Source organism: Corvus kubaryi, unplaced genomic scaffold, assembly GCF_017639235.1.
Source record: "Corvus kubaryi isolate FWS band 111438036 unplaced genomic scaffold, C.kubaryi_AGA036_p1.0 split1-131, whole genome shotgun sequence".
Classification (NCBI taxonomy): Eukaryota; Metazoa; Chordata; class Aves; order Passeriformes; family Corvidae; genus Corvus; species Corvus kubaryi.
In genome coordinates, this window is record NW_024582073.1 from 2,782,310 (window position 1) to 2,801,806 (window position 19,497).

The window sequence follows — 19,497 nt, forward strand, 5'->3', positions numbered from 1 at the left end:
ATATAACAAAACTTCTGGTGCTTTTAAAAATGCAATAGTCTCGTCAACATAGAGATGAAGAAAATTACTGGCTACCCAAACTACTCTGTATTACCAGCCACTTCTATCTCTCTTCTTCATAAATCCTCTTTGCACAGTCTTTGCAAAAGTGTGTTTTCCAAGAATCTGAAAGCAGATTTGTTATTTCCACTGTAAAATACTAATAAACATCATCCAGGACTGAAACAACACAGTTTTTAGCTTGTGCAGTTTACAAGTTTGTCTTCACAAGTGGTTATCTGCAATTGTTATAGTCTTCCTCTGTTGCATTTCCCCTTTTTTTCCTGATCATTTATGATGGTAATTTTAGGCTTCAGTCTTGATTTGCAATGATTCAAACAGGCTCAGTTACCTCTTTAAAGAAAACACTTGAGAATTTACAGGCATAAACAAGCATAGTACAAAGTATGCAAAACAAAATCTGTTTGTTTCAAGTAGCTGTAAATTCACAGAGAGATGTATACATCTAATTTTCATGTTTTAACCATTATCTTAAAACAAACTAGTGGCAGAGGTCAAAGTATAGAGCCTATCCACTGAAACTCAGCATCTTTAGTCTCTGACAGTGCTCTCATCTTTTCAAGGAACACTAAGAAAAAAATCAACACAAAATAAATAAAATTTTGTTGATGGACTTCAGCTGTTGGGGAAAAGCTCAAGTGACCATTCCTCTGACCCAGATATCCCTTTCTAAATAAAAATACCCCAGCAATGAATTTGAAAAATGAACCTGACAAAAATGTGAACTGTTTGGTAACAAAAAAAACACCTCTCGTATGCACCTGTATTCAAAGCAGAGATGGCTGCATCTGCCAGTCAGGTAAGAGAAGCAGAGCTTAAAAAGTAAACTAAAAGACCCCATATAATGTGTTTATGGAATGGTCAGATGGTACAGCAACAAAAGAAAAAAAAACAAGGAGTTAATTATAACAATGGAAGATGCAGAGGAGCAGTCAGCATCATCAGGCTTGAGCTAAAGCCCTTTTGCAGCTGAAAATCAAAATACTAATAAACAAGTAAAGCAGGGGGGTCACTGAATTCTGGCTGGTAAAAAGGTGCTGATCACTTTAGAAAAATGTGGTTATAATAAAATGAGGGAGCAGATTGTGAGACGCAGGAAGATAAAAGGCACAGAAGCTGGCAGCAAATTTTCACCCAAAAATGCTTTCACGTTCATCCAGTAGTTACCATTTGGCTGTATGCAATACAAAGTACAGGCTGAGAAACAGTCCCTTCATGTCTGTGATGATATTCCTGTCGGAGTGAACATTTTTTTTGACCTTACATATATAAGTAATTTTTTTCAGTAGTGTTACTCTGGGTAACAGAGAAAACTATCTAGTTGAGTGAAGACCTAGGTACAAAGAGAAAAAGGAAGCTGGTCTTACATCCTGAGGAGTCACTATTTAGAGTAAGATTATTTCTGACTGCTCATCCAAACTGACTAATCATCACAGTGTATCAAGGGCCTTTTAGTATCTGCATCCAATGTGCTGTTGAAGACTATATGCACCAAGAATAGCAGTAACAGATAAATCAATTAAAACTAAACAAATCTAATTTCCTGGAACAAGAACAGTTTAATAAAACACATTTCAAAACATGAATGGAAAAAAATCATCCTCAGCCATTAGAAACACATTCCACCCCCATTCAAGAGCACATTGAGTATCTAATCTGTTATTGTTACTTCATCTCCCAACACCAGCTATGTCATATTGAACTTAAATAATTGGGACAACAGGAAAACTGACATTTATGCTACCACTAACACATTTGTGAAGGCGTCAGATGGCTTTCAATACTCTTTTAGATCATAAAATTAGAACTTGTTTGCACACAAAGCTAGACGAAAGAGTTTTACTCCAAATTCTGCTTTAGAATAAAGACAAAATTTCTTTGAAAGAAACTCTAGAAGCACGACTAGAGGCTCTACTAATACATACACACAGCTGCTGGTTTTCAGAAGCCTTCATGTGTTAGGACTAGATTGATTCAGACAGGATTGACTAAAAGGATATTTTTTACATACAAAAGCTTTATCTAAATATCTAGAGTCCAAAAGACTTCTTTGTATGCAGCATTTTACAACTAAGTTGATATGATTTCCATACACTTTCATAAATCATGTGATTTGTGTGACTGATGTTATAAGATCCTCCTTGCTGCACAATGAAAATCCTTAGATTGTCCAAGACAAATTTGGTCAGCTTTCCACATATATCACAGAAAAGATAAAATAAAAAAGTGTCAAATCTAGACATTAAAAAGAAAAGACAAATTTGTTTTGTTTTGTTTGTTTTTTGGAGTTTTTTTTTGGTAGTCCTGTGGTGCATAAAACAACCACGCTCAATTTTTAGTGGGAAAAGAAGTTCTCATTCTTGTGACTAAGTTACCCAAAGATTTCAGCCTAGGTGCTTTTTCATATTTGAAATATGACATTGATTTTTTTTTCTATGCAATTATTCTGAAACTATTTTGACAAGTAGCAGTTAACTTAAATCTTGGACAAGAGCATCTTCACAGAACATTACAGATTAAGTTAAAAAATCTATTTTTCCTTTAGGCAAAATGGCTAGTGAATAGCTAACAATCAAGTAATGCATGCGTTTCAGTTCTATATATCCTTTCAGTGCTCCTGTCCTTTAATTAGCCATTGATTTGCAAATGTCGATTTTCCTGATAATGGTTTTATGTGCAGTATGATCAGCCTCATTAAATTCCTTTTATTTCACATGAACACGTGGATCGCAACTTCACATTTATTTAAACAAATCCAACTGAATGTAGTACGCTGGTTTTTCCTTCATTTTATGCCTAAATATTTTCAGTTGCCTCTGTACAAAATGTCTAGTCTGGTCTTTTCTAAGATGAAGTTTATAAGCTCTTTTTCAGTACAGTAAACAATACCCAGTTGCAAGCAAAATTAACTTCCTTAATAACAGCAGTATTTATGTTGTTTAACATGCCCTACAAAAGACCTGCCCATAGAACAGGGAAAGAAATTGCTACAGCCATTATAATGACAAATACAACGACCCTTATAAAGCTGAACTTGGTGCTTCTCCTGGAGCTTTATCCACTGGGTAGGAAAATAAGGATGATATAAAACAATATGGTAAACTTTCAACTCCTGTATCATCTCCTGAAGCTGAACTCTGGACACACAAAGAAGAAACAATAGCAAAGAAAGTGCTGAACTAAAAAATCATATCACTTAAGAAGGATGGACAACTTCTGTACCTAATCCTTCGGTTCATATACGGAAGGTGAAGTCATGGAAAGACAATTTATATACTCTCTCTCAAAACTGACCAACTGACTTCCATGACAGAAAATTAATATACAAAACCCAAAAATCTAATAAAAGCCATATACAACTACAGGTACCTGAGTTAAAGTCTCAGTTGTAAATGTCACATTCCAACACAATAGAAATCTAACATGCTGCTAAATTTACCAACTTTGTATATAGTTTAAATGCATGTATTTAAAAACAAGAAATAGTATTTCCTCATATATGGCTTATATTTTTCATAGTCCTACAAAATATTTTGCTGCTTACTTAAATTGTGTTTAGAGCTCCCTGCTCAATAATCCCATTTATTGCTAAACACAGTAACTTCTAATGCATATTTTGGCTGAAGAAGGTTTTATTAGTACAGTTTCTGATTTAGTGAGGTAATTAAGTGCATGACTACCTTTCAGTGCCTTGGCCCTATTTCCCTGTCTATCATTAGTTATTTTTGGATTAATTTACTGCACTAGGAACTTGCACAGAGAGATCTTGAACTTAGAGGACTACCAGAGGCACTCTAATACATACTCAGAATGGAGCAACCAGAACACATCAAATTGCAGTGACAGACAGTATTCCACAATAAGTATGACCTCATGGAAAAATGTGCATGCATGTAAGAACTGTTCAAAGCTGTGAAATCAGAGGGTAAGTCACATCTGCATCAGCACCTTGGACATCTCTTAACTGAAGAAATCAGTGAGGTGTCATATTATTAAATGGCAATGAATCACTTCTGTCACAAAATGTCTTTGGAAGATCATGGTTAACTGATAATAAAGCTGACTTCTTAAAGAGAAAGTCTTCCTCAGTTGTGGACATTTTATTCAACTGTAATTTAACAAAAAAACAAAACCAGGAAGAATTCTAAAATGTGACATATAGATTAAATGACAGTTGAAAAGATTCTGTAACAAGCACATGAGCCTATTGACTAGTGAGCATCTATCCCATGCAAAGAACAACCCTACCCAGCATACTGCACATTGATTCCAACATTCACTTGAAAACTGTGGCAAGGAAGGGTCACTAAGGTATAAATTACCTGCAAACAGAGCACTGCCGCTGTGGCTGGAGGGCAGTGAACATCACTATCACAGAGTAGTTACGAGGTGGAGCCTTCACAAATCGTCGGAATTTATCTCCATTCATGCGGATGACCGAACGCCTTGAGCTCCACTCCATCAGCTGTTCCACTTTCTCAGCCAAAAGATTCTGTAGTTGAGGACAAGGATGAGGAATGTTTAAACTTAAAATTTAAGTGCTTTGTACCTATATTCTGCCTTTGCACCCTCCAAATTCTGCTGGGCTCAAGACAGAAGTTATATATAGCTATATGTAGCAGAGTTTAGCTTATAGCATAATTTAGTCTTTCATATAGTAAACAAGATTTTAAGTATTTAAAAAAATAACTCAATGTGGTTGTAAACAGAAAGAATACATAAAATGAAATCAAACAGGTTGCTATCAAAGGCAAAGGAGTAGAGTAAGGATCACTGCCTAAAAAGAAGTTACCACTACAGCAATAATTTAACTTCCATTTAAAAAATTGGAGTTTTAGAAAATGCAGCCTTATGTTGTATTTATTCTATTTAGTAAAAATCACAGCAGGATACTGTCAGTCACCTGAGTATAAAGATGAAAGAAAACTGTACCTACAAAGAGAGAGAAATAGTTATATGTTTAGAATTTCCTGCAAATGTATCACACTGAATTTAAATTCATGAGAGTTTTATATTTTGCTACAGACAGGAATGCACTGTCATATAAACCCATCTAGGTACATTCCATTATGAGACCAATGTTTTAAGCTGACCTCAAGACTGAGAAGCCCAAAATATTTTGATTGCTACCATTGTATAAGAAAAATCTGCTTGTGCATTGTCTTTTGCTTGAAAGCATTCCATCACATGAATGATTTAAAATCAAGCTATGGGACATGTCAAACAACAGCCCTCTTTATCTAACTATTCCTATGAAAATCTATTTAGGTTTTTTTCTTTTCAAGTAAGCCTGATTCTACACCTGCTCAGCAGAAAGTGTTCAGTTTCCTAAGTTACCTAGGTTCAGCAAGGTTGTACTGACCATGCTCTAGATGGATTGCTGCATATAGGTTATCAGGATCAATGCATCTATATTAGTTTAAGTCTTCAGTTCCCTGCTCACTGGCCCTGTGGAAGATGCCCATATCAAATAAAAACTAAAAAAAGAGTAGAGAAAACTGTAATATTACAACTCAGAAGCTGAGTGCTGAGAGAAAGTGACATGGACAGAGAAGGGGGCAGACAGACAGGAACAGAAAGTGAGGAAGGCACATCAAACAAAGAGGAAACTAACTTCAGAAAACTTGAAGATGCCAGACCTCTGTTAAAATACACATAAACTAGTGAAAGAGTTTACAAATTGATCAGGCTACACTGTGGAGGGGTAGAACAAACTAGCTTAAAAAACATATTGAAATAGGAACACTCTCAGAAAAGAGAGCATGATGACAAGTGAGGCAAGGATAAAAGTCAAACACTGTGCAAGAACAACTGAGCAAGGAGACTATCAGTAATCAGTAATGCTATGAATGAGAGTAGAGATAAAGGTATGAGGGGAAGGAAGGAATGAACTGCAAGGACAAATAAAAATTATACTGTGCCTGTCAGATCTTCCATCTTCAAAACTATCAGAGCCCCTTAGGCACAGGTCATCAGAAGGCTTGAGTCCAAAAGAAATTTTGTGAGTTCTGAAATACCTGCATTTACACGACCCTATAAAAAAATTCCTTTAGGCTTTTGTTCCTGTTCTCAGAATTTAGCTGGTATTTGTAATCATGAATGTGAAGGAGAGATTACAGCTCAGTTTATCATGAGAGTATCAATGACTCAATTAATACTGTAATTTTTCTTCCTCAAAAAGACAGATGTTTCTGGTGGTTTTGCTTCAAGTAGATATTATATAAGTTATTTTCTTTAAAAAGATTCATAAAGCAAATTACATAAAAAATGAAGCCTACACATTTGTAAGACTTCCTTCAATTAGCAGTGCCAGGATTAAATCTTTGTTCATTTCAATAGATTCACTCGTTTTGCATCAGGCACTCCCAGCCAGTAATGCCCAACAAAATACTAGGAGCTAAAAACAATGGGAACTAGTGTATCCAAAAGCTTTAATAACTCAAGCAAAAAGATAAACCAAAGAGAACTAATAAAAAGACATAACTTTTATATTAACACAGGAATGATGCATAATATCCTAGTTGGTACAGAAAAACAAATACTTTTCAGAATAGGCCTTATTCAAAGAAAAGAAACCCGTGAAATAGCATTAAGGGTATGAAAGCAAAAGCATGATCTTGACAGAAAGAAAAAAAAAAAAAAGGAAAGGAGAAAAAAATCCAGATCTATTAGTGCTAAATAATTTGTTTCTATAAAATAAAGTTATATGAAAGAATCTTACTCAGAGAACTCCCAATTCTAGTTTTACTTGGGAGCTAGTTGCCAATAAAAAATAGTCTTGTTTCCTTTAGATTCAGCCACGTATAATGTCACCTTTTTACATAGCTCTTGTGCAATATTCACTATAATGTTCTCAACCACTTGTATCATTTGTTGTTGTTGTTTGGTTTTTTCTTATATGCACAAGGTAAAAAGCTTGTAACTAAACTAACTTTATGTATGTACTACACTAGGTAAAATCAAGCTAATATTTCAGGAGCGTAGTCATTAGGTACAATGTATATACTTGCTTCACTGCATTCTGAAGAAATCTATTCTTTTCAAATAGAAAGTTATTAAATAGACTGCAGATAGTGGCTTGCATCATGAAACATTCTGCTACACTTCTCTTAGGTAACTAACTGCACTTCAATACCCTACCAATTTTTTTGTACACTTTATTTCAGAAGACTTCTTTCGCAGAGTAATTGATAGAAGGGATGACAGCTCTAGAATTCACAGTGCAGTCATTCTGACTTAAGTCTTTTGAGAGAGATGAAGGTTTGATATTGTTTTTGTAATTTATAAAATATTTTCACAATATATGCTCCTGAGTAAGTTAGCAACCTTTTCCTCATTTCATTTAATAATGAAATCTAAGAAATAAATCTACGAAACAAAAGTTTCCATTTTAGCCATGCATTTGACTTTAATGCTAAGTCTTAAGGAAATATGGCACATTTAAAATTCCAACGGTTTAATTCAGCTTTACATCAAAAAGGCACCTGCTTAACAGACTCAGAAAATTGGTCAGTGTGTTAACAGGTGGGCAGCAGGGGAAAGTGTGTTTTAAGTATACTGAAGCCAGCAGATCAGTCTTAAGGATTTCATAATTCAGGATCCAATTTAAATATTTTTTTTAAGAAAATTATATTTTTAAGATAAAAGTGTAGAAAACAGAAAAACATACTGTTCAACATACTGTTGAATATGCATGAGCATATTCATGGATGATCTCTACCTCAGTCAAAAATTTTTTCTTCTGCGAAAGAAGTGTTGAAAAGTGAAGAAAATTTGACAGAAAAACATGTAGAACCAAAAGGCAAAATTTTTCATATTACCCTAATAAATCTACTAATATCCTGGAAAGCAGTTAGACCATTGAAAAGACAATGGTCTATCCCAAATTGTTCTTGCTGTGAAGATACTGAAACTGAACATATTTTCTTCCACAATTTACCATCCAACTACACAAACCATGCATAAAACTGTCACCAAAGTAAATTCCCATTAGGATTCTAGACACACAAGTTTTATTAACTTGCCTTGTTCCACCCCCTGGGAAAAGTCTTCTGCCAGAGAAAATCTGAAAGTAGGAGAGAATGGCTAAATCTAACAAAACACATCTTGTGATGACAGAGACACAACTGTTACTTAAATCCAGAAAACAAGGGACACTAACTCATTTTCACTCCAGATTTCTAATCTTCTGCTCCTTTCCACAGTCTATACAAGTAAGGACCCTACATATGTTTAAACCTATTCATTTATAGAATTCCTCTGAGCACTTACTAGCTTTATGCTGATAACTTGAAAGGGACTGTTTTAGCTAAAACACTAGGGCAAAAAACCCCCAAACAAACAAACCCCCCCAAAGCCTAAGCACGAGAATGGAAATTCTTCCTGTATGAAGAAAACTCAGGGTTTGATGTTGCAAATAACTACAAAAAGGATCAACAGGTAACAGTCTGTAAAAACACTGAGAACATTAAATCAATGGATGAAGAAGCAGCCATGTATCACCTATTTATTTTCATTAGCTGATTCTCCAAGCAGAATAGAAGAACATGTATGATCTATGTGTGGAAACAAAGTAAATGCTAATTTCTGCAAACAACAGAACTATAACATTACTTGCTACTCCTACACTATTTTGTAACAAGTGAAAATGTATGGCACATCAACATTTTTACAAAACTAAATAATCCTTAAGAATGTAACTGAGAAAATCCAAAATCCAGGAATTTTCTTACACAACAAGTAAAGCTGTTAATTTTTTTAAAAAAATGGGATTACTTCATAAAGGAATCACCTATGAAAATTGTCTTTGCTCCTGAAATAGTGACAGTCATTGGCATTTTTTCCTCAATCCTGTTAAGTAGATGAGCACTCCCCACTAAAATAAAAGCTGCTTGGGAAAACAATTCTAAATAATTCTTCCTTTATCTCTAAGGCTAGTAAAATGTTTTTCCATTTGCAGTTGTCCCTATTATTGAGTCAAGAAGAAAACAAAAGAAAAAAGTTAAATTTCATCTATTATGGATCTTGGTTTTCCAGTGATGTCATGAAACAACTATGTTACCTGTCAAAAAGCAATGTGTGACATGTTACGAAACTAAAGATGCTGGTAGGCTGAGCTTCTGGTATCTGCCCCCGAAGCAATTCCCTATTAGGGATTGCTTCCCAATGATCCCCCATATCTCCTCTCTGCTTCTTAACTCAATAGAGGTTGACATCTACAAGCCTTCCCTTTCATACTCTGTGACTAGCAGATTAGCTACTCAAAACACAGCTTTATTTATTCACTCTCCCAAGACATGGTGCCTACAAGACAAAGCATAAAAAACAAGAATCACCCTGTATACACACATGTTGCCTCACTTGACTGTTAATCTTTCTTGTCCAGATTTTCTAAATTTCTTTTGGCCCAAATAAAACTCTCTTGGGGGCAGGGGGTACCAAATAACAAGAAACAAAGTACCACACATATTTTCTAAGTGCTGCTTGTTCTGTCCAGTGGGTGATTTTCAAGATTTCTTCTTTAGACTTCCTTTCATTTACTTTGCCTTCAGTTAGAATAACCTAACACACGTAAATTAAGGTATAAGCGGCTATTGGGAAAAAGCAAAGAACTAAGTCCCAACAATATTAGTCAATGAGTCAGTGTTCAAACTAGACTCCTTCCATTTGAAACACACCAGCTTTACCACTTTTCATCTTTCAGGTTTCAGAAGAGGTTTTGGGTCTTTCTGATGTAAGAGGGTCCAGAATACTGCTCAATATGGGAACCGGGAAGACTAAGACCTCAGCTCTAGAAAGACTGGGTCAAAAGCTGTAACATGAGACACCTATACTAGGAAAAGTATAAATTAGCCAGGGACTCAATCTACTAATAAGGCTGAAGCATTGGTTACTACCAAGCCATTCCCCTTTCCTGATAAAAATTCAAATTCACTCCAGTACTTCAAATTTCAGTTTCTGTAATGAACGTAATGAAAGAAATAAAGTATGGAGTTTCTAATTAATGTTTTGATACTACATTTGCTACTGGAGATGAGTTAACTACAAATTTTGTTAAGTATTTCTGAAATGATGACACTGCAAATAATAAAAAAAAAAAAAGAAAGCTTGACTTCCATGTTTCCTTTATGTGTATTTTACCAAAACTAGCTAAGGCAGATTGAAAAACCACCCTTGATGAAAATTCTGCTTTGTTCACTCAGATGCATCAAATCCCCAGGAAATGCTAGCTCTGTGCACAATAATTTCAGGACAACATTCACTGTAAAAAAACCAACCAACCAACCAAAAAACAAACCACAAAACAAAGTTGCACTGATAGGGCACGAAAAATATCTCATAAATCTATCTACAGCATGTAGCTTAAATTCCAATTTATTTTAACAATCTCCATTTTAGTCTTTAATTACACTAAGAATAATAGTACAGAGACACTAACTGCACTAATAAACACATTTCAGCAGTATATTGTAATAATAGTTAACTTCCCTAAAAATGTGTCTGATAAACATTCACAGATAGGCAATTACTGACCCTATTACATTGGTGGCAGAAAGATGATGGGATCAACATTCAAAGTGTTCTTACAGGCACTCATTCCTCTGTTATCCCTTGGTCACCTGATGCCTGCATAAAAATGTCATTTATGCTACCAACATATCAGTATCCTTGAACATATAAAAAATACTTTTATCATTAGTAAAACTCAACACACAATAATGACATATATTTAGATAATTTCATAAAATATTTCCTACACACTAAAAAGGGAGAAGATAGAAGGCTACTTTCCTGCATAAGTCTTCAAAACAAGATTTCAAATAGCTCATGGACTTGAAAGTGCAAAGAAAGGTAATTCCTTTGATCTTTCCACATCTTCACTCTTCTCTCTAACATTTTCTAGGCTATTCTAACACCTGGGGAAAAAATTAAAATATATTTCACTTTTGTCAAAATTTACTCCTCTTCAAATTAAGGCAATCAGCACCAATAGCTTTATCAAAAATACTTAGTTGCTATTTTGAACTTGTCTTTACCACAAGAATAGAAACCATCGGTCACGTCAAAGTTACAAACTGTAATTTCTTGATTCACAACCCTAGGCCTAATGGAGAACTCCAGGATTAAGTATCTGAATATTCCACTGAGCAACACATTACTCTGCAGCTGTACACTAATAAACTAATTCTGCAATCGAGAATGACTATCAGTACTGCAAATGTCTTCTTCTCTGATTTCTCCCCTGCAACAAAAGAGGAGCATGAGTTAATGTAAATATTACTAACCACTAAGATATACAGAAATCTGTTTGGATACTTTTTTTCATTCTCAGATTATTTATTTATTTAAAAGCCGTTGCCTGAACATAATTGAGAAGCCATGTAAGCTGGCACAGTATGACTGACTTAATATTATGCTCCATTGACTCAAAGTCATTTAGCTGTGACTGAGGATTCGCTTTTTGGAATGAGACACTGATTTTCATCTTTATGTAAAATAGCCTACATTTTGTGGCATTAAACCTAAAAATGTCCTTTTAAGGCTGAGTAGATAAATGAATGGAGAGGCAAAAGTACTGTAGGTTTTTTATTTTAATTTTAGCACATAAGTTGTTCTATTAGCAGTTTCAGAAAAATCTGGTTCATTTCCTATTACACGAAGCTGTCATTTTCTGTACATTATACAAGAAAGTATTAAGATCAGTATTTTCTTACACTGTGGAAAATGCAAGATTGAAAATAACCTGCATAATTGTTTACATGGATGTATTTTTTCCCGTTGATTTTACAGAGATCTTCAATTTCAATTGAATACAATCAAAAATTGACGATTCATTTCAAAATACAAGAAATTCACCATTTTGTATTTAATACTTTTCAAAATTTTCAAAATTTGTCACAAACTTTATGATGATTACCGTTCATTAAAAAATAAAGTTCATCTGATTTAAATAAAGCCTCTAAGATCAACAATATGAATTACAGAGTAAGACTCCAGTATTGTAAACAAGAGCACAGCTTATTTCAGGAAAGATAATACCTACTGTACTGCATTAAATAAAAACAAGCTAAACCATTTACGTTTTATTAAAATAAGCCTAGGTAAGATGCCTTATACAACTATAAGCTTTTCCCCTATTATTTTATTTTACTTTTTTTTCTTTAGAAGCATGGAAGTCGTTTATAACATAATGAGAAATATCAAAAGGATGAATTACGAATTAGAGAAAAGATTCTACAACAAAAGCAGCAGCTAAACTTCAAAGTACATTTTGCTTAGGTCACCTTTATACTGGAAGGATATTAGTCTCAGGAGAGCATAATATAGGACATCCAGGATGATTCCGAGAGTACTTGTTATACACAAAGGCTAAAAAAGCTCCATTTACTCTCAGTGGAAAACAGTTCAGGGTGACCTAGCAAAAATATTGCAAAAATTCTTGATTAAGATGGGAAGAAATCTTTAGCTAAATATTAAAATTATGCACAAAAAGTTAAAAACTAATTCTGCACATATATTTTAATTCATTAAGACCAAACTCCTAATCCTAAATTACAATAATGTTTTTCAATATTCGGAACCTTCAGATTCCTGGGAATTGGATTCATCCATACCTTTCAGAGTGCTCAGTTTATGATTTTTTAAGCAGATACTTCAAGTTAACTCTATGCACAATTATTATTTCACAAATAAAAACTCTTTCTAAATCCAGGAACACATCTCAAAGCTACAGATCATCAAGATGTTTAATATCAACTTATTTGGCCTGTAATTTTCAAATATTTCTGATTTTTAGGCAAAATTAAACTTAGCTAAGCCAGCCTTTTAAACTAGGTGCTATTTATATTGCCATTCTGAGTTTCTGGACCCCAAGGCCTTTTTTTGTTAAGTTCAGGTTTCTGCAAGAATCATCTCACATCATTCAGCAGCCTGGTTCGATTTCCAGTGTAGAATTATGAATTAACTACTGAAAGCCATTCCGGAACTAATATATACTTTGTGTACCTCTCCCTTGCTACAAAGAATACTGACTTCTCAACACATTATTAACATTGTGTTTATGTTTAAAAATGACCTCCGATCCCATGCTTTTCCTTCCACTTCTTCAGGGTTTGCTGAAATGAGCAGGCAGGCTAATTTAATCTAGATCATTTGAAGAAGCAGTATTTCTCTACTAAAAGCAAAGTTTGACACTACAGGAAGACACAAGACATTTCTCCTCCTTTTTTCTTCATTCTAAAACTAGAGTCCACAGTGTCTTTGAAAATGTGAAAAAGAGGTCTTTCTTTTACTCTCAAGCACTATTTGTGAACTTGAACGTTCTACATACAGTGCCATATAACCAACTGTTCCTTCTCAACTTTCTTGCAAAATTTTTTTGTCAGCCAAATCTCTTTAGCTATTAAAAAGGAAAGTGTTACAGAGTAAGCAATAAGAACCTGGTAATCCAGGATCAGGTTGCTCATATACAAGTTTTGTACACACCAGAGCATGTAGCTCCAGTACCCCATATACCCCAAATGAGGACATGCTACCCTGGGAGAAAGTCAAATAACTTACGTAGTATGTTCCTTAGGGAAAACAAACAAACAAACAAAACAAATCAGAAACAGATTTAAAAAAACCCAAAACCAAATGAAACCCCAAGACAAGTAACAACAAAATCCAGACAAAATAACCAGCCACCCCTAACCTCTGGGCAACTCCTGACAATGCTCAGTCATCTTCACAGTACAGAAGTGTTTACTAATGTTCGGATAGAATCTCTGGTGTTTCATTTTGGGCCCACTGCCTCCAGTCCTGTCACTGGGCACCAGTGGTTCTGGCTATCATCTTTACTCTTCAGGTATTTATTTACATCAATATAACTGCTCCTGAACCTTCACTTTTCTAGGATAAACATTCCCAACTCTCTCAGTCCTTCCTCAGAATCTTTTCAATTTCAGAACATCAGGTGGAAAGCATAGTATTTAAAGGATGTGCATGAAAAGACATCACTTTACTGAACACTGGTTCCATCCTATTTTTTGCCTTTCTTTTCATGAGTGTAAAGTGAGTTCTACTTTACAGAGCAAGTAGCATTTAGAGAAAAGGCGACTTAAACAGACACCAACAAAATTGTTCCTTTGTTCAAAGTGTATTTGTTCCCTGTTTCACAACGAAGTAATTCATAAACTGAACTGCTGTTGAAATACTGCCAATCATCTTTCCCTTTCTATCCCTTACTGCACATTTCTCTGCATACTGGTGGAATGACATGATTTTATGTTGGAAGTTGATAAAGTAACGATGATAGTAACTTCACCAAGAGGTAATTCACCTCAGAAATGTGAGGTTGCTTTGACTTTGGCGGAATGCTACCAATAAATGCTACCACAGTTTGAAAGGGGTCAAAAAGCCAAATGAGCAACAAAATTTCAGGGTACTACTGGATTTTCTCCCTGAAAAATTAAAAATTAAATAGAACCTGGATCTTCTTTGCGTTCTGTAAACAGCCATGCTAGAGAGACATTTTACAAAGCCATTGATAACTCAACTCTCTTCTCTGTGGAATCACCACATAGAGACTAATCCCTCAAAGCCCTTAAGCACTGTGCTACATTGAAGAATTACCCAGACAACCAAAATACGGCTAATGCTAAAAAAGAACTTTCTTCCTCTTCTTCAATTTTCTCAGTTATTTCTAACACCAGGTTAAAATACAGATGCCGTATTCCCAATCCCTGGAAGTACAGAATAGATGACTAACCTGCTACCATGAAAATAAGTTTTATTAAAAAAACTTATGAAATGCTAGCTAGGGAAAGCATCAAGAATTTACACTGAATTAGATTAAAAAGGAAGACTGGGAAGGGGCAGTAGCATATACTGTTAAAAGAAAGAAGACTAAGGACAAATAAATTCAACAACCATTTAAAATGTAAAATGCAGAGTAAATACAAAAGAAATCAGAGAAGATTTAGTTCCGTAAGTGAAAACATACCAGAATGAAGGGGCAGAAATTAAATTGTTCTAAGGCACATAAGCACTGTTTGGTAATCAGAAATATAACTGCCTGAACAGGAAAACAATGAGGCCTCTATCAAGCATACTGAAATAATTTTGACAGAATCCCCTTGAGAATAATGAATTTATTTTTTTTTTAAACTGCTCCAACAAGGAATATAAGAGTATTTCAACTTTATTTGTTATTATATAACAGACATTTAAAATGAGGGTATATAACAAAAGAATTTTAGAGGAAGCTAAGTGACCTTTAACAAGATCAACAAATCAGCAGAGCTCTCCATACAAGCAAAGAACAACTAGTTAACTTCATGCAGGGAATACGTAAAGCATCTAGTTGAAAAATATTCTGGATATGTGTACTCTGGCTTCTTCATCTTCCAAAACGTTAAAAAACAAAACACAATAAAACAAAACCAAAAACACCAATCAAAAAACCAAACCAAACACAAAAAACAACAACAAAAAAACCCGCCCAAACCCCAAAGCCAATACATAGGCAGATGTCATGAATTTGTCTTTTTGGTATTACTGAGAGAATTCTCAAGTACCTATTTCTTATTGGCACCTTAATGTTAATACAAAAGGTTATCTTGCTGATTAGCACACTGGGAAGCTAAAAAACAGAATTAAATTTCTCACTTGCTTCTTCACAGGAAGTGAATTAAGAGAGTAATGTCAGAGGGAAGATGTGGTGATGATAATAAACACTTTCTATCTTGTGACAATGCAGTTAAGTACTTTCTGAAATAAGATATCTAACTATGCCCAAACTAGTCTGTGCAAAATTTAAGAATTTTTAAAAATTATAATCAAAAATTGCAGACAAAATAATCTTTAGAGTGGAAAACGTTGTTATTGCCAAAGGCACTGAAACATCTTATACTACCTACCACAGATACAAGTTTTACTTCTTCCTTAAAATTCTATGCGTTCTTGATATTTTACCCATTAACCCACAGGATTAAACTTCCTGTGGTAGAAAAGAAATAAATATTATGCAAAACATCATTACTATTCTCACTAAACAAAAAAGGTAGCTCCAGACTTGGCTGATGTAAGACATATCAGTGTTAAAAACAACTGCAGATTTAAAACAAAAAAAAAAAAACCCAAGCAAGAACAAAAGACACCAACCAACCAACCAAACAAAAAACCCCATTAGATTATTCTTTTGCTAAAGAGGAACATAATTTCAAGACCTAAACAAGTCAAGAAATAATAAGTGTCAATTCTGTAACAGATGGTGTACAGAGTGATGATTATTCTGCATCTAAAGGTAAACAAAAAGAATACTTGCACTTTTGAAGTGTAGAGTACTTAAAGATAGAGAAAAAAGGGAGAAAAATTATTTGGCAGTTTGTTTTCTGTTGTTGATTTTAAGGAGTCTGTCAATATAGAATAATGAAAAATGTAAAAGGAGAAAGGAAGCATGACTATAAAATTCGACATTCCACAGACCAATCCTAGAGATTTGCTTTGAAAACAATTACAAGGATAAATCTGAGAAGCACTTTTCCTTTTTTTTTCCCCAGCTGAAAAAGAGACACTTTTCCTAATTTTCCTGAGAATCACTTTTCCTGATTACCGAAATGCACAGATATATTCTGAAGCCCTCTTAAGATCCCAAGTCTGTCATCTTAAGCACATAACATAGGCAGTACCAGCTCAGACCACAATTCCGCCTAGTCCACATGCAATACTGGATTCCCACAGAACATTGCAGGTACTAAGCAAACATATTAGATATACCAGTATGTATCTTCCCAGTCCTCACTATTTGCATCTCAGGGACATCCTCAGGTAGAAAACACTATCTTTGTATTTAAAATAACTCCACGAAGAATTAACACTGGAAAATTACTGAAGTCAAAGGGTACATAGTCTTTAAAGGGCAAATCCATTCATATGGGAATAAAATTTATGCACATTCTTGTCCTGTCATGGTTTGACGCTAGCTAAAAGATATACCATAGCTAATTCAACTTATTATCCTACATTTAAATATTCTAGTTTTGAAATCTGCATTCTTTAAGGTCAAAATTAGACACTAGTTAAGCACGCCACCTTCCACACCCCCCCTTTCAAAACCCATTCAACCTAGATTTTTAAGTCAGTTTGGCAAATAAAAAATGCACCTCAGAAACCTTATAGCCTGGGGAATCCACAGAAATAGTTTCCCTACAAAAAGTTTTCCTTTTTGAATGTGAAGTTCTCTAATACTGCACTTTCTCCCACATAATCCTAAGACAGCCACTTCCCTAGTTCCCCTACAAATGCTACGACATTAGCCATAATAAAGAGCTAGCAAAGCTTGCCAGTTTAAAGACAGGGTACATTGCCACTATTTAGCACAATGGTTTAAGCTAAAACAGTTGCTATTGGAAGGAAAACGCAGGAAAACTGAAACAGTAACTGACCCAAAACCACAGACTGGTTCTGATCCGTTCACTTCCCAATTTAACGCCACAAAATCATTTATAAAGATAACCTAAGAAGCGAGTTAACTAGTGAAAGATCAAGTGAGAAAAAATATTTTATAAGCTTACTCCCCTCCTGCTCCCTGAAGTAGAGTAAGAGGGTGGATCTTCTGATAAAGAATAATTGCTATAGAGAAGAAGATTAGCTAGACCTGAAACCAATTATAAGTGATAAGTAAGTGCAAAGCACATCAATATGCTTAGCAATAAAATTGGTAAATATTCATGGAACATACAAGAACAAGCAGTAAATCAACTCATTACAAGGAAAAATGTCGATCAGGAACACTGACATTGGTTGCACTACTTTAAATATAGTCAGTATGGGAAATTTTCATCGCAGAAACTTCTTCAGTTTGCAGTCTTCAAAACATGCCAGAGAAAAAGCAGATACTACTTATCAGCTCATTCCAGTTTTCATCTGGCACAATTTACACTCCATGTTGTTCACGGGAGTCAGGGTTTCACAGTTCAAGAGCTGGACATTTAAAAAAAAAACATTTTCTACAGAACTGTACTATTTATTCATTGTGTCAAAATTTCCTTTTCCCTGCATTACGTATGTGCATATTCCTAAATAAAATTCTCAGCTTACAGAACTAGTTTGCCCCCTCTATATTTAGAAGAAAACAGTTACGAAAAACTCTCATTCTGACAAGCCTAGAGATGAGTAAAGTAATAGGAATTACATTCAGGTTCAAGAAATCCACGGCAGACATTTCAACTCCTCCCTGAACATTTTCAGTGAAATAATACATCAGTGACCACAGGGAGGAGAAAGCATCACCAGAAATTAGATGCAATTACTGCCCTAATCCCTACAGACACAAAGACTGAGAATACACTTTATCTCCATTAGACAGAAACCTATCCTTTTACAAGAACACAACATGATTTGCCATAAAGTTTTAGGTCTGAATCACATTTAAAAATAAGTATGAGGCATTACTTTCCAATTTACTTTGCTGGTACACAAGTCCTTATCTCCCACTCCAAGAATGTAGCTGAACTGAATTGAATTTACTCTGCAAAACAATGTATATAGGACACAATAAATACAAAAAAATTAAAAATAATATTGTTAAATATTCTGCGCTATGTATACACATGGAGTTACATATGCAGGACTGAAACTGGATTATTATTAACCAAGAACACAAACAGGTTATACACACACTCCAACTTGACTGAAATCATGTAGCTGCGTAAGTGACTTACTATTAGTTTAGCTCACTCGCTTTGGCCAAATATCCAATAATTTATTTTTGAGGTACAAGGTCAGAAGAGACCACATTTTTCTGAAAAGGTACTGCTCTGTCGAAAACTATGTAAATGAATGGTTCAAAAGACAAGAGTACGGAAAGGCAAGTATTTAAAGATTTCATAATATAGAACAGACATGGCTTGTGAGCCAGATGGGTTTTTACCAGCCTCTTGTAGAAGGGGCTGGGAGAAATAATCTGTAGCATGACTAAATCGATTTGCAGATACACAGTTCTGTCTTCAGGGTAAGTTACCAGAATCTGTAGCACTAAAATAAATAAAGCTTCATATTTATACAAAATCAAATACTCTATCTGAGGCACATTAACAGCTCCCACTTAGAACAGAGTTAACCAATGAGAAAAATTTACTCTCCTGGTACTTCTAAAAGGCATTTAAACAGACCATCAGGGAGAAGTAGCAAGATGCAAATAAAGCAGTTTTCAGACAATTAAAACTCAAAATTTCAAAGAATACAAGAAGTTTCAGGAAAGGGTATATTTTAAAAACATTAATGCAAAAAGCTATGTACCACAGGCAAGCCAATGCTTTCAGAGATGCTGCAAGTCTTAAAGGAAAATTATCCTGGAGAGAATTCAGTTCCTCAGCCACCTGTAGAAACCCCTTTGAGCAAGCTCCACTATCTGCTGATCTTTCCTCACAGTCCATATTACAGCTCCTTTTTCAC

General features: G+C 34.7%; 1 protein-coding gene across 3 annotated transcripts in view; it reads right to left on the reverse strand.

Annotated features, from left to right (window-relative positions):
* Nucleotides 1-19,497, reverse strand: part of TUSC3 (tumor suppressor candidate 3) — a 198,372-nt gene that overhangs the window by 71,337 nt on the left and 107,538 nt on the right. For 2 of the 3 annotated variants that reach the window (XM_042053380.1, XM_042053379.1), the window contains exon 2: nucleotides 4,383-4,552. In XM_042053380.1, the coding sequence (XP_041909314.1) occupies nucleotides 4,383-4,552 (170 nt within the window). Of the gene's footprint in view, nucleotides 1-4,382; nucleotides 4,553-10,593; nucleotides 10,648-19,497 lie in introns of those variants that run through there. The other variant, XM_042053382.1, reaches the window with a different exon arrangement.